The sequence below is a fragment of the Alligator mississippiensis genome, chromosome 2 (assembly GCF_030867095.1).
Source record: "Alligator mississippiensis isolate rAllMis1 chromosome 2, rAllMis1, whole genome shotgun sequence".
Taxonomy (NCBI): domain Eukaryota; kingdom Metazoa; phylum Chordata; order Crocodylia; family Alligatoridae; genus Alligator; species Alligator mississippiensis.
The window spans coordinates 86849947-86866742 of record NC_081825.1 but is presented as its reverse complement, the minus strand read 5'-3'; the positions used below and the strand labels follow the sequence as shown (position 1 = coordinate 86866742).

At 44.5% G+C, this 16796-nt stretch overlaps 1 protein-coding gene across 1 annotated transcript in view; it reads left to right on the top strand.

The window, feature by feature from the left end:
- The window catches only part of SMIM31 (small integral membrane protein 31), a 65748-nt gene that overhangs the window by 32201 nt on the left and 16751 nt on the right, over positions 1-16796 (top strand). The window contains exon 3 of the mRNA XM_059721907.1: positions 6702-6766. Coding sequence (XP_059577890.1) covers positions 6702-6766 — 65 coding nt within the window. The remainder of the gene's footprint in view (positions 1-6701; positions 6767-16796) is intronic.

The following is a 16796-nucleotide window of genomic DNA, read 5'->3' as shown; positions in this document are numbered from 1 at the left end:
AATGATGGGGACAGGGAATGGGATATCAGTAGCTGTAAGGGAAACAGAAACATCTGCAGCCTCTCTGAGGCTAGTTCTTTTTGAAATCTCCTGCCAAAGTGAGCAATGGTCTCACCCGGTATTAAAGTAGGGAACAGCCCAACTACTTTAACTGAGAATCAGGGAAGAGCAACTAAAAACTGAGCAGCCATGTCTACACAAACGGGGGACTGCACTGTTGTTACTGTGCAGTCACTTAGTACTTGCATAGCAGTAACCGGCATTACTGTGCAGTATCATCACCGCACAATTTTTCCCTCCAGTGCTACTGCACAGTAGCAATGAGCTACTTCACTGTAATAAAGTAGAGGTAGAAAAGAGGTAGAAACTGGCTTAAATTAGCAAGTAATTTTTTTTATGTTTTTTTTTATGAAGGATCCAAATAACTGTTAAGAGAGATTTACAATGGAAGGACATGGTTAATTGGCTAACACATTAATCAGATTTCAAGACAAGTGCAAAGTCCTGCACAAATACAGACTGGGGAATAACTGGCTAGGCTGTAGTATTGCAGAAAAGGACCTAGGACTTAAAGTAAACCATACACTGAATATGAGCCAACTGTATGCTCTTGTTGTACAGGACGCCAACATCTTACTGGCTTATATTAACAGGAATGTTGCTTGCAAATCAAGTGAAGTGATTCTTCCACTCTGTTTAATACTGGTGAGACTTCATATGGAGTGTTGTGTCCATTTTGAGGGACCCACACTTCAAACAAGATATGAAGAGACTGGCAAGAGTTAGTGGAGAGCAATAAAAAGTATTAGAGGCCTGGGAAATATGAATTATGAGGAACAGCTAAAAGAACAAGGATTATTTAGTCTGAAGAAGAGAAGACTGAGCAGGTAACAGTCTAGAACAGGGGTGGGCAATTATTTTGGCTGGAGAGCCTCTTAACGAGTTTAGGTGAGCTGTCGAGGGCCACAAGAGTAGCCCCGCCCCTTGACAGGTGCCCCACTCCCTGGTCATTATCTTGGAACCAGAAGTCCCACCCCAACCCCTGACTTTGGCCACCCTAAGTCCCTCCCCTTCCCATGGAAGTACTCCTTTTAGGAAGTGGGTGTGCCATCTTGGAACTGGAAAAAAAATTATATACTAAAAAAATCAAACATCTACTATAGCATATTTTAAAATATTTTTGTCCTGATTTGTGTGTGTGTTGCATCATGTATATATAGAGACAATTGCGTAATAGCTCAAAATGAAATCTTACTCTTGTAGGTTATGGAGGGGATCTGCAAGGGTATGAGGGGGTATGTGTGGGGCAGTGTGGGGTTTGTGGAGGACTGTGGGTGTGTGTGTGTGTATGTAGGAGGGGTGGGGTGGATTTGTGTGGGGGTATGGGTAGGTGTAGGGGGTACTGTGGGTAAGTGTGTGCATGTGCAGTGTGTGTAGGATGTTGGGGTATATGTAGATGTGAAGGGTGGGTATGGGGGGATGTGTGGGTGTGCGTGAGTGGGTATGGGGTTTTTAGGGTCTCTGGGGAGTCCAGAGAGGGAGGGTGGCTGGGGAAATATGTGAGAAGTGTGAGTGCATATATATGGTGGTGTGTGTGTGGGGGGCCCCCCTACAAACACGCCCCCACATTGCGCATAACCCCTGCCACCAGTGGCAGCAGCAGGCAGAGCCCCCTGGTGGCACACTATCCCAGTGAGCCCCAGGACTCCATAAGGCCAGACTACAGGCTCCGTTGTGCGGAGATCACATGCCTGAGCCCCGCACCACCAGAGGAAGCCCCATCAATGAAGCCGGCAGCACAGATCATGGAGCTCAGCCAAGGTGGCAGGGATTGGGGAGGAGCCAGCCCAGCTTCACAATGTGGAGCTCCCTATGGTTCCTCATGACCTGCACATAGCAGCACGGAGGGCTGGGCTGTCAGCTCCATCACACAGCACTCCCTCCAGAGGCACACGACTTGGGCAGACAACTTGGGAACTGCATGCGAGCCCTGTGCAATGGAGCCAGGTGGACCCCATGCCCTCACCAGCCTGGGCTCTGTGCTCCTGCTACCCTGCCCTGGGTCCCTGCCAGCCCTGGCCCTGAGGCACTGGCACAGGCCCCACATTTCTGCCCAGCTGCCACTTCGCTCCTGCCCACCACCACCACCAATCCCCTCCACTGTAATTTCTGCCACCACAATCACTCCCACCCCTCACCACCATCACCACCACTCCCACTGCCCACCACCACCAATCCCATCCCCCACCACCACCACTTCCCCACCCACTGCTGCCACCCTTCCCCTGTCACTTCCCTACTTTCTTACCTGCCCACTGCCCCGTCACATCCCCACCCGCTGCCATCACCACTTCCCTAGCTGCCACCACCAACAACACTTCCTCTGCCTGCTGCTGCCGCCCTTCTCCCACCCACCTTCACTTCCCTACCTGTGGGACTGGGGTCAGGGCCATCCCACGGGCAAGCATGGGAGCACACCACATACTCCCCCTGCAGGAGTAAATGCAGCACAGCCCTGTGCAAACACAGCAGGGGCAGCCCAGGGCCAGGCCGTATATGGTGAACTGGTAGGTACCCACCCACAAGCCAGATGCAATTTGCCTACTGGGCCAGATTTGGCCCATGGGCCAGATTTGGCCCACCTGTGGTCTACAAAGAGGACAGAGATGGGTTTTTCTCTGTAGCTGTAAGGGATAGGACTAGGAAAAATGGCTTCAAGCTGCAGCAGAGGAAATTTAGGTTGGATATTAGGAAGAACTTTCTGATACTGAGGGTAGTCAAGCATTGGAATAAGCTACCTAGAGAAATTATGGCAACTTCATCCTTGGAAATTTTAAGGACTGGATTAGGTAGACACTTGAGATATTTTATTATTATCAGTTAATTGAAAAAGGAAGAACAACCCAAAGATTCATCAACAAGACAACAGCACAAATTTGAGAGCAGTAGTGATTCAGATACAGAAAAAACAAAATTAGATTATGGCTTAATACTTTATTCTAAATATAAAAGATAGTATATTTTTCATGGCTTATAACAGGGGTGGGTAATTATTTGGGCTGGAGGGCCCACTGGTGAGCTGTTGAGGACTGGGTTGTGGTGCTGACTCAGCCTCAACCCGTCCCCATCACAGCTGTTTACACCACCCAGTACAGTGTGGGAGGAGAGGGGTAATTGCAACTGATGCCAATTGGTCCTATCCAGCCCAGGCCAATCCATCCTGCACCCACCTCTGGGACAGAGCAGGTGAGCAGGGTCTCCATGTAGACTGGCCCAGGACCTCCATGGACAGGGTGCACTCAGCCAGGAAGATGGGATGGGGTCATGGGCAGGAAAGGAGTGGTATCTGGGAACAGAACAGACAGGCAGGGCTCGGGCCAGGGCTAGGATTGTGGGGCAGTGACAGTGTAGGACCGGGGTCTAGGGTAGAACTGTGATCTGCTCCCCACATGTCCCTGTGACAGGAGCTGGCTCTACACTTGGCCCCTCATACTACAGCTCCTGGTGTGGCCAAGAGCCACACATGGGGATAGGATGGGCTGTGCTCCATGCCAGGCAGCACCTCTTCATCTGGGGGTGGCAGGACCATCCGCATGTGCCACAGCCTGGGCTGCCCTCCCACGCCTTGGCCAGGTGGGCCCAAGGGACCTTCCATGGACCAGATAGAATCACTTGGTGGGCCAGATCTGGCCCACAGGCTTTATTTTGCTCACCTCTGACCTATAACAATTAAAATATTTTGTTAAATGGAAAATAGGTTATTTAGCACCCGGGCTCCTGATAATAGGAAGAACTGGGCAATAATAGAGAAAGGGGAATAGGAACTAGAGATGCAAAAGCAGAAAGTTATATAAAATCAAGGAAATACTTAAATCAAGCTGAGCTTCATAACCCTTGGAGGTACCAGCTCCCCTCACATTGCTTTCCTCCCCTCAATATGCCTCTTTTTCCTAACCCTATAAATTTATACACTACCACCAAGCGTATCCTAACTTCATTCTCATTGACAGGATAATCTCAAAGCTTATATCTGATACCTTTTAGCAGTCCATGCAGTGTTTGTAACAAAATGTAAAGTCAATAATGAGAATCCTATAGAAACTGAAAAACTCTTTAATGAAGGATTCTAAAGTTTGGATATTACCAAAACAGAACCTAAGATATATTTTGATACTACTAGTAAAGCTCAAATATCTATAAAACCCAGCTGGAGATGTGTATAAATCAGTAACAGAGAAATTAATTAGCCCAGCTTCCCAGAGGATAAGAGAAACAGAAACAGAAGTAGTGAATTAACACTGGAGATTGAAAACTTGCAAGCTTTGCATAAAAAATTGGGGCTATGAGTATATTTAAATCTCTCCTTCCTTAGAGAGTAACTAAATATCATATTTATAGAGAAAATTGAACAGGTCCTTATTTGGTTAACACAGATATTAAAAGGGAGGCAGGCTAATAAATTCACCTAAGATAAGGGGGATGGGGGGGGGGAGGGGGAAGAAGGAAACAAGTCAAATACAAGTATAAACATTTATTTTTAAATAATAAGATTTCAAACCAGATGGATTGTTGAAGAATTTAGATGGCTTTATAAAAACCATGATGCCTCCGGGTAGAAAAAAAAATCTGTTCGCAAAATAAGAAAATTTTATAAGGACTGGTTATTTCAATAATCTATTAGTTTTCACATTTTTTACTGAGTATAATTTAATCAAACATCTGGGAGATTAAATGAAGGATTCTGATGACATTCCCGACATTAAGAACCAAGAGAAAGCAACCACATCAAGGCTTGCCCTTCTAAACTCGGTGGGTGTGTCTACAAGATGCTTAATGTGCAGCAGACTAATTCTACCAAGCATTAGCATGTGCAGTAAAAATGGTGCTAATATGCTAATTCGCAGTAGTATTAGTCTACTGAGCATTAAGCATCACACAACAAGCATACGATCACATTAATACGCAGTATGGAAGCCTACAGCGGACTTATTTAGTACTTGATTACACAAGTACTAACTTTAATATGCAGTAGGCACTGAGCATTAATGAATGTATAGATGTGCCCAGTGAATAGCATTAAACTTATACTTTATTATGTTAATTCCATGTTTCCAGGTTCTTCTTTATTTAATTCAGCTTCTAACGTCTATAGCTGACTTCAGCAGTTTATTCAATCTTCCAACCACCCAACATGCTAATCAGACTACTGTTTAACAACGTGCATTTTTATTTTAAAGAAAGGGAAAACTTTTTAGTATCTTTTGGGGAGAAGATGGAGAAATCTTGTCAGCAGATCTGAAATACAGAACCATTTAACTGCATGGCAGATTTTTATCACTTTTGTCAACTGTTCCACAGATATTATAGTAGATTATTCACCCTAGAAAACACTCAAAGATTAGCAGATAATGTATAATTATTTCTTGGATTTAAAATATGCAGTTTATTATTTAGATTTGTAGATTAATGTGAAAAAGGCTTACCTCGTGAAGCCAGGATGCGGTGGGACTTCATAGGCAGGACTTTGCCCCAGGACTTCATAGGCAGCCTAGATTGGAAGTGCCGTCCACGGAGCCACTGTGGACAGCCTTGACCTCCGACGAAGGCTGGAGCCCAGTAGGACCCAGTGGCATGGCAGGTCAGCAGCAGCTGACAGACAGCCAAAGCCAAACCCAGAAGTGGGACAAGGCACCTGAGAATAGGGCGGTGCCAAACACGGACACTATACAGATGAAGAGAGAGAGCCACCAAAGACACCCACGGTGAAAGGCGGTGTCACTATGGCCATCAGACCCAGGGGACTCGAGCATGGCTGCAACCTGGAACACCATCCTCGACAATGAATGGTTCCATCATGGTTGGTGGTAGGCGGGGTGTAGGGGAGGCAGAGCCTCATGAAAGACCTGTGAAGGGAGCAACCCTGGGGGAAACATCAGGGGAGTTGGGAACAAAACATCATCCTCCTGATTGAAATAACAGGTCATCAAAGACATGGCAGGCGAGACTCCTGGCGCACCACCCAAAGTCGCCTGGCGACTGGCCCATTCATCCCGAAGAAGCCAAGGCAAGGCTCGAGTGGAAGTCGCATGCACGATGTCCGGTGGAGAGACACAGGAGATTACAATTAGACAGTTCTGGGTTATACAAAACCTTAGAATTTCAAGTCAGATTCTAAGGCTTTGCAAAGGAATCTATTAGTGATAAGAGTAATTTCAGCATCTATGTCAAATTATTTATCATTAACCACAAAGATGCCGCAATATACTGGCCATTTTACACATGACACCAAACTGCCATGAGGTAATTTACAGATAATCTGTACTAAAGTCAACCAAGGCCTTTATTTCATGTATTCATTTTCCCACTAATATTACTTTCCATTACCCTTGGAGATAATGCTGCTTTTTATGCTGTTAATTCTAATAAAGAAATTTACAGATGGACAGTATATTATCACTTAGGCTGTTTGCTGATGCAAGTGGCAGTTAAAACATTACTTCTTCACCCCACCACAGCAAAGTGGATCCAACAGGATGCTGAGTGCTTCATCAGCCTTTTACATTTTCTATTTTTTTAGATGTCAGAATCTTATTAACAAAAAGTTTCCTTAAAAGGAAAGTATTTTACATAACCAACTCTTACAAATAATCACAAGAACATACCCCAATGCTTTGTATTAATGCTATTCCTTTTCTTCCCAGCCAAGGAACACTGCTCACAGGAAGAAAAGAGGAAAAGGAAAAAAGTGGACAAGAGAAAAAATCATGTAAGTGTGACTGAAGTGATTTAGGATGAGAAGTACTTTTCACACTAGTTACTAGATACACTGCTGATAAAGGTGGATGTGGAAGCTGGTCACCTGGCAATGGTGAAATGAAGGATGCGACAGAAAGGAAGGAGCTGCTCATTGATCAGATGGAATCCAGACATGACAGTAACAGTTAATGAACCATGTCCTATGAGGCAGCTTCAGCACCTTTTTACAACCCCACTTCTCAGCCTTAATAAAACTATCAGAGCCTTTAACGGAGCACATCTGCTCCAGTAACTGACGGCAGAAAACTTTAACTGGAGGAGTTACAGTTGGGTCCTTCACAGGATTTCACTCTCTGTACCTATTATGCTTAGAGAATATTTCATAATAATGTGTTAGTTGTTATATCCATAATGGCCACTTAAAGAGAAGGAGCAGGATAATATTTCTGTAATGAAGTTTTGTACAGCATCACTGTGGAAATTAGGTATTTAATGTATGTTAATTATAAGAAAAAACTGAAGCTGACTGAAAAGTAATAGGAAAATCATTTTCCAAACTTCTCATTAGTTCAGTAGCAGCTTTAAACAAGTATTGTTTTTTGACTTCTAACAACTGGCAAGCTTAAATCTGACCCTTGAAAAGCTGAGTAGCTGATTGGTTGCTGATTGGTTGCTTGTGAAAGATGCCCATCTGACAGGCCTTGAGTATGAACTCTTCATTTATCCATAGAGCATGTTTAACTTGATACAACAATGTAGCTACTCACCTACTAAGCTAACTTGCTAATGTGGGCCATAACCCTGCACTGGAAAGACCATCTCTGGCAGGGCAGCTTGGCCTTATGCTGAGATTGTCAATAAGATAGCTAGATATGTCAACTGTTACAGCACAAACTGGAATGCACATATTGGCCAATAAAGAGCATTTTTATATCAATATCTTCTGATCCCTATCAACCTGGTTAATAGGTACATAATTCTATATTATGTTACTAATTCCCTCAGCTGCACAGTAATATACTTCAACTCTAATATGTTACAAACAGAATTTACATGCAGTAAAAGGAAGTTCTAATTTACACATGCAGAGTTGAACTCATAGCTATCCAGCCTTTCACCAACCGTTCACATCGTTAAATATATTGCAGTATCCAACACAAAGTTATGAAGACAATGGATTCACTGCATCCCTGAATTTAAATTATTGCATAGGCCTAAACAGTATCCAAGCATAATACTGTCAATGTCTTCCAAGGAAGTGAGGGGAATAACTTATTCCTGTCAAATGACTAAGTTTGTCCCAAATTCCTGCTTTAGCTCCTGACCTTCTTCTTACCACTTCTTTCTAGCTGAAGAGAACTAGAAAGGTTCCTTTCAAAATCTGTTAATGTTATTCTTTGACCCTTAGACCATGGGTGTCAAACATATAGCTTGGGGGCTGGATCTGGCCTGCCAGGTTACTGGTTGACCAGGGAATTTGGGTGTAGGGCTAGGAGGATGTGGGGCCTGTGGCAGAATCTGGGACCTTGGGGCCCTGTTGGACCCATCAACAGCTGGGTGAGTGAGGGCTGTCAACACAGTCCCACTTACCTTACAGCTACTTGGCCCACAGCCACTGCTGCTTTTGCCACCTCTGCTGTAGCAAGTAGCCACTTGGCCTGCAACCTCTTACCACACCACCAGAGCTACCGCTTGCTCTGCTGCTGGCTTTACCACCTACCCTCTTGTCCAGCTCTGGTCTGGGGCATAGGGTAAGTTTGGCACCCCTGCTTTCAGGTATAATCATTCCTGTCTTTTAATGAGGGACTGGAGGTAAGTGAAAATGACTAGCTCTTCCCTGCCACATCTATTCTCTCCCTCCACCTCCCTCCTGAGGCCTCTCTTAGTCTTTGTGTCAACTAGCATTGATTTATGCTTTCCTCCCAAGCCACCCTAGAAAGCCACAGCCTTATCACTTGTTGCCTCCACTAGCTGCATACTGGTTTCTCCTCAGCTTTAGCTTGATCTCCTGATGTGACCAGGCTCTCTCCTCTCACCTTTTTGGTTCCCCTTTAATGGGGATCAAGAATCAGTAAGAGGAGAGACAGAAGGATAGACTTCCCAAGAAACCCTGCCTGCCCTGTCTCTTCTCAGCCCAGCAGCACTGCTGAAACTCAAAGAGAAGTGCTACTCCATGAAACCCCCTAATCTAAGTATTAATCAATTGGCTCCTGGCCTGGAAATTGAAAGCCCAAAATGAGACATTAACCAAGACTGGAGTTACACTAGAAATTTTTGCCTGGTATAAGATTAGTCAGGTATGGTTTTGGTGCAACATTTCTATGTTAACAAAAGCTGTAATGTAAACAAGGCTTATATAGGCATAAACGTGCTTTTCTCAGCATAGTTGTTTCATTCAGTATCTCGTGCAAATGGTATCTGAAAACATACCTTTTCCGCCAGTGGGTTTGTCCCTTAAATGAAGCATGGCTTTATGAAGATTTATGGTCCAGTTTTCAAAGCTTGGAGTATGGTTTGGCAGCTGTACACTCATTTTCTGCCCTGGGCCACATCCAAACGTGCATGGACATTTGGCTCCCCGGGGACACTTGGCTGCTCCTAGAGCTCCTCCCTTTAAACTGTTTGGCCTTCCCACTTTACCCTCTCTCCACCTCCAAGAGAGCCACTTCTACCTTACTTATAACTAATAGGGTGATGAGCCAATGAATCAGCAGAGGTGAGCCGCTGCTAGTTGTCCCCAGGAAATGCCCATACCACACGCATTCTGGCATGTGGCAAGTGACCCCAATAAGGTAGGAAAGTTCAGCAAACTCACTCTGCACATTTAGCTGCTCCTAGAGCTCCTCCCTTCAAATTGTTTGTCCTTCCCACTTTACGCTCCTCCCCACCCCCAAGAGAACCACTTCTACCTCACTTATAACCAACAGGGTGATGATGAACCAATGAATCAGCAGAAACTATTTAACAGACCAAGGACAAATCTGCATAGGAAAATTATACCAGCATTATCAAGGGTTTGAATTTAAATAGATACTAGTTAAACCACAGCAAACTCCCAAATGGATGCCTTACACAGATGCAAGAGTGGCTCTTTTGGGTTAGCTTAAATTCACAGTGTATAAGCTAAACCAAAAATGTCATTTTTAAATGAAAGTAAGTGTCCTCCTAGGGTTTGTGTAGGTGTCAAAACTGAAGTTAAACCAGCACAACTTTCCTGTGCAGATAAGGCCTGGTTGTTCCAAGGAAACATAGGCAGATGTTACTGCAAGGAATACAACTGCATCCCATGTTATTACCATATTATGTTAATACTTTCCAGTTATAAAAGCACCTGGAACATTAAAAGTGTCATGCAGTCATCCACTAATTAATCACCTAAATATGAAGAGATACAGGAAACAATGAAGCGTACAATAGTACAGTAAAGAGAAAGTAAATGTTATTAATGAGATGCAGATTAAAGTTCTATGTTCAGTTCTATTATTAACCACAGTTTTAAGTTATTATGATGGTAATGCTTTATTATGCTCTTTAATGAGACAATATAATCAGCTTTAACTCTAATGAGTTCTGAATTCTCCTCCATCTGTCTTGTGACATTATTACATATTTCTTCTCCAATTGCCAGTAACCTCACAGTTATTTTATCACACACGACTAAATTCATCAAGCTGCAAAAGGCCTAAAGCAAAGAATTCCATGCCACACAAATCACCCATGAGGAAATTCTTGTCTTGCCATTCTACTGACTTCAGGTATGAGACTTCAGTACCCATTCAATACCCCCAAAACCCGTTTGTCCATTCCTATTGTATGCATTAGGGAACTGGCTCTTATGTTCTGTGAAGAGGTCTCCCCATCCAAGGTGAATGTCAACCATTTTGTGTAAAACATTCCAAGGAAGTGGCTCCAGAAAAGGATTACTGTATTCAAAGCACAAACGTTTTCCTGGTAAAAGTATTGTTTTTCAAGATTTTGCAGTGGTTGCTCTTCAATTCTGCCCAAACAACTAAAATTAACAATTTCTGCATAAGCTGGCTTTTTCCCATTCTTACTGAACCATTGTTTTCTTGCTTAAGTTTCAATAATTTATTAACTGGAAGTGACAGAAAAAGATATCATTATCTAAGAAAATTATAACTATAATTAATTAATTGAGAAATTATATGGAGGAAAGCCTGATGTAGAAAATATGGAACTGTGATCAGATACCAAACACACTAAACTAAACTAATTATTATGCACCGTAATGTATTTAAATCCCTTTTAAAACCATAATGCAACAGCAATATAAAGCACATATACGGTAAACTATGTATAATATAAGACACTGATACAAGTTTTTCCTTCACTCCGCTACCTGAATATTTGTCTATAATGAAAGTTATTTAATAAATTATACAAAAATTTGTCAGACTGTCACAGTAGACTTTTACTTCTTTTTGTAAGATTTTCTCCCCCGCTGCCCAATTTGTGACACCACATAACATTCACGTTTTGATTCTCAACAGATGTATGACAATGTAGCATGCTGATTTTCAGGAGCACTGCATCAATTTACACATTGTGTCTAGAGCAAGTGAGCATCTTTTTTTTCTTCTGTTGAATAACACTTCTATAAATCTTTCTTTTATATGGTTACTTTCTTATCTCTCCTGGTTCATTCTCTTTTTGGTTTGATTCTTATCTTTTTCACTCCTCCTCTTATTCCCTTTGCACCCTTTTCCTGTACCGCACATCTATTATCTTGCATCAGGAGATAGCTTGCTATTCTCTGATAATCTTTTTTATTCTCTCAGCCAGTACAGTTGGCAAGATAACTGTTCTTTTGAGCCTTGTCTGCTTCCTCGGAATAATTTGAAGTAGGAAGTACAACCCTTAGCTGTCAATTTTAGAGAAGCCTGAAGGAGTCGAACTACTTCCTAACATAGGTACTGTTTCTATTTCTCTCTCATGTGGATTCCCAAAGCCAAACCAATGGCTAATTTGACACATCCATAAAATACCCAAAGAGTCAGATGCCTTTGATATCTAGGGAATTACCAAGTGCAGCAGAATCAAACACTTATTTTCCAAAAGGAAAGTGAGGAATGACCGCAAGCAGGCTGGGACGGGCACATCCCTTTCTCTGAAAAAAAATATGGTTACTGTAGCATAACTCCACATGAGATACTCAGGGCTCTTCTACAAAGGGAATCTCAGACAGTACAAATCAAAGTGTGAATTTGTGTCTCTTCACATAAGCTCACCACCTGGATATTTTTATCCTACCTCTATGAGTGCCTTTTTATGACTTACAGTTAATCCACTTCAAAATGGACTAAAAAAGATACTCCTACCACTGAATAAGACCATCTACATGAAGAACTACTGTCAAAAAGCTATTCTGGGCTCTCTTCCTATTCAGCAAGCTCTCAGCCAAATACCCTTTCCAGCCTTGGAAACAGTATAGTGTCAACTTTCCATTTAATTTTAAATGTGTTTTATAACCCCCGTGTGACAGTACATGCTGATCATCCTCGACCATGAGGGATTGCTGACAGTGTGTCAGTAGGTAGGCAAGCTATAGAAATGGAGATATGACAGAGTCCTGTCTCTATCTTTATACTTTCCCCAAACAATTAGCAATTTATATAGTCTCAAATGATGAACACTGTCGCAGGGCACCTTAGTGCCTGCTCCTAGAGAGGAGAAACTGCCAGAGAGCGAGTGAGCGTGCCCCGGCCTGACATAACGAGCCCAGCTGAGGGTTGCCCGGGTAATGAGTGCAGCTGCGGGTTGCCGGAGCAACCAAGGGGAACCAGCTGCCTATAGGAGGCAGGGCCTGGCCCTTATAAAGCTCAGGGCTGAAGCCAGGCTGGTAGTTCTCTGCCAGCAGCCGGAAAGGCAGGAGCTCCCTCAGCCGAGATATGGGGAGAAGCCCGACTTGCAAGTACAGCTCATGATAGCCCTGAGAGGATGGGGCACTATGGTTTAGCCAGGGGGGCTTTATGTTTGTGTTATAGCCAGGAGGCTCTAGTTTATGTTTGGCTCTGTTCATTACACCCGGAGGCTTGGGTGAGGCTGTAGGGGTTGGAGGAGGCCTCATAGAGGGCCCCACGCTGGTGTGGGGCGCCTCGGCGCCAGTGAGGGCACGCTAGGCCCTGAGATTTACAGGGCGGAGTTGTGGGCTCAGTTGAGCTCAGAGAGGAGCGTTGACCTCAGTCATAGGGGCCCCAGAGAGTGTGGGGTGCCCTAGCGCCAGTGAGGGCTCTGGCTAGTGCCAAGAGGGCGCATTAATTTTACAGTGCTGGTGAAGGCGCAGCTCGCATGCCAGTGTGGGACCGACTGGCGGCGAGGAGCGCGACCAGTAGGTTGCAGACGGGGGATGTAGACCCTGGATCGCGTGCGGGGGACATAGACCCCAGCCCCAGGGAAAGGGGCGGTTTTATTGAGAAGCCCAGGGTGGGCACGGCGAGCCCCAAAGAGGGGGAGCGCCATAGTACATTATTGAGAAGCCCCGTGTGGGCATGGCGAGCCCCAAAGAGGGGGAGCGCCATACTGAGGAGCCCTAGAGAGAGGGGCAATTACTGAGGAGCCCTAGAGAGGGGCAATTACTGAGGAGCCCGAGACAGGCATAGCGAGCCCGGCCGCAGGCTAGTGCGGCAACACCCCTCAGACGGAGGCAGGGCGCTGTGGTTGCCCCGAGAAGACAGGGAGTAGCAGCGCGGTGACCCGGGGTCAGAGAGGGTATCCGTGCGGTTGGCCAGGGAAGGGTCAGGGCCCGCTAGGGAGTCCCTGAGCGGGACCGCACCATCAGGGGAGGCCCAGCGGGAGGCTGGGCATGAGAGAGAGCCCAGAGTGGGCTACACTATAGAGGAGGCCCGGGAAGCGGGTGTGCAGACCTAACAACGTCTATTACATCTGCGAGGCTTGGGGCGTGGTATTAGGGGCTGGTAGGAGCCACGCATAGCCCATAAGGCTAGGGTGTCCGAGGAACACCCACCGTATTGGGAGACCCCCAGGGGGTCCGGAAGAACCGCGGGGACAGAGGTCCCGAGTAGCCGTGCCCAGGGAGTCATAGGCAGCCTCCCAACTATATACATATGTTCCAACAAGACGTGGCGGGCGAGAATTAGAGGGTGCCTTGGGCCGGCCTGACACGGAGCGAGGGACCTCAAGGAGATCACGGCCCTCCGCAAGGACCCCGCCGTGACAAACACAAACAAGAAGGTCCTGTTTCAAGAATGCTCACTTGAATTAACAGCCAACAATTACTACACTATACAACTATTGCCAGCAATGGACAATCCTCTAACTGGTAAACTGAAAACCACAAAGTATTTATAGGAAATTCCTTTGATCCTAAAAGTATCATTTACCTGTGTTCTGGGTCATTTAATTATTTGTCTTCTTAATCAAAGTCCTTTGATGTGATAAATATAGGAAGTCAGAGCACTGTTTTACACAGGTCAAGTTACCTACTCAGAAGAAAGAGATGTCAGACAAAGAAGCAGTTCTGATAATTTTGTCTGAGAAAAAGACTCTAAATGATATTTTATTTTCTGGAACATAATTTGATCTCTGCTCCATTTTACATTTTGGATATAAATTTTGCTTTTATTAATGTTTAATTGCCTCAAGTAAATGTAAAGGATTTTTTTTCTTTTAGCCAAAGAAGATATATCTTTTATTGGACCAACTCTATAGTTGGGAGAACTGTTGGACAAGCTTTTGGGCCTCAGATGCCCTTCCGCAATTTAGACATTTCCTGGATTATCACAGTTACAACACTCCAAATCTATCAAAAAAGAGGTTATTTAAAGAAACCAGACCCTCCCTACAAGGAACTAATTAAGGCTTGCTCCTGTGACCTAACATTTGTGGATTTCAACTATGTAAATTAAATTAATTGATGCATTTAATTAATATATTTATCCTCACAACAGTGTTCTACTACAATCTCTATTTTACAAATATGTCCAGATTCTTAAAGACATGTGAGAGTATAATTCTTAATCAAGAAAAAATCTGTCTATGAATTACTCATCACAGTTTTACAAAATGTCTCTGGAAGACAGGCCCTAAACTGAGGTTCCCAAAATGCTAAGCTATAAAAAATAACTGTCTACATACATTTAGACTGGTCTAAAGAGATTACATAATAGCTTTAATTAAACTGGTGACTGTACAAAAAGTCTTGGGCTAGGGACAGAAGTTACACATAAACCAGTTTAGGGGTGCAGACAGAAGTGACAGTTTTTGCCTGATCTGGCCACAGAAAGCAGTTTATAGCTGAGACCAAACACAAGTGCACAGCTGCATACAGCTTAAAAATGGCCGACTGGGTAAAAATATGACCTCTCATTGCATGAGGTATCAGATAAAGGTGTTACAAAATGTAGTGTCTTTTGTAACTTGTGTCTGTGGAGCTCCCAACCTATTGCTGTTTTCAGAATGAGAGAGGGGAAAAGGAAGCAGAGGGAATTCAGTCTGGGAATTTTTAGCCCCCCCTGGAGGATGGGGCAGGTATATTGCAGCCCCCCTGAGATGGGAGGTCTCCAATTCACCCACCCTTCAGCACCAGGTGAGGAGCACCAAGAATTAGATCCCTCCACTGCTTCCCCTCCCTCTCGCCCCCCGTCCATTCTGAAAATAGGGAGCACTGGCAGGAAGCCCTGACAATTGCTATGGGAACCTGGCTTCAGGCTTCCAGCCACAGCTAGATTTCCCTCTCCCTGGAACCAACAGTGAGCATCTGTTTGGTCTGGGGTAATGTTGTAACAATTTTGCAGAAATTGTTCTGAGTTACAGCTGGGAGCTGCACTTCTATTTGCACCCTAAGTGATCAGAAACTGGTTTAACCCTGTAACAGAACAAAAGTTCAGTACATTTAAACCACTTTCAAACTAACTTAGATGGATATAGTATCAGACTTAACTGAAATTGTGCAAATTTTTGCTGGCAGTTTCGTTTTGACGCTATTTCAACTCATTTTGAGCTCAAAACAGCAAAATCGAAATGAAAAAGAGAACTTCGAAACAGCCTCAAAATGAAACAAGGCAAGTTGAAATGTTTTGAAATTTTCGAAACGTTTCGAGTTTTGAAGCTCAAACTGGGCTTGCCTGCAGGGAAACAGAAACTAAAGTAAGGAGACGAGGGGGAAGGGGAGGAAGGAGCGCTCTCATTTATTGACTGTGTAGCTGGCTAGTGACTGTCATCCTTTCCTGAGGTCCCTTCCAATCCCAGTGCTCTGGGGGAGGGATGGAAAAACTGCATAAAAGGCAGCCCTGCTTTCTGCCTTGGTGTCAGTTGAGTGAAGGTGCAACTTAACACACACAGTGTCACCCACCCATATCATAAGTTTTGCCTGTCAGCAGCTATAGGTGCAGGGCCCCAGAACCCCCCTGCAACCTATCTCCTTGGCAGCTGGCAGGCTTTGTGGCTACAGCAGGGCCTAGCAGGCCTGCAGTTCCCCCCCCCATGCCCCAAGACAGACACAGTCCCATAAGCACCCATGTCATGAGTTTTGCCTGTCAGCAGTCAGAGGTGCAGGGCCCCAGAACCCAGAAGCCCCTGCACCTATCTCCTTGAAAGCTAGCAGTCCTGCAGCTTTCACCCTGCTGTGCCTTAACACACACGGTGTCACCCATGTCACGAATTTTGCTTGTTCTTAGTTCAAGGTGCACTTTCCCCCAAACCCCTGCACCTATCTCCTTGTAACTTGGCAGGCTTTGTGGCCTCAGCAGGGTCTAGCATGCCTGCAGTTTTGACCCCACTGTGGCTTAATACATACACATGACATGAGTATTTTGCTTTCAAGACTTTGAGGTGCAGTTTCCCTGAAACCCCAGCACCTATCTCCTTGAAACCTGGCAGGCTTCATGCACTCAGAATGGGCTATCATTTCTGCAAGTTTCATCCATATCTGGCAGGAAATGACAAAGTTATAGGCTTTTTTGGGCTTCCCCATTATAACCTATGAGCGAAACAGTGAAACTGTTTTGACAAAACGAAACAGAACAGAGGTTTCGAATCAAAACGAAATTTAAAACAAAATG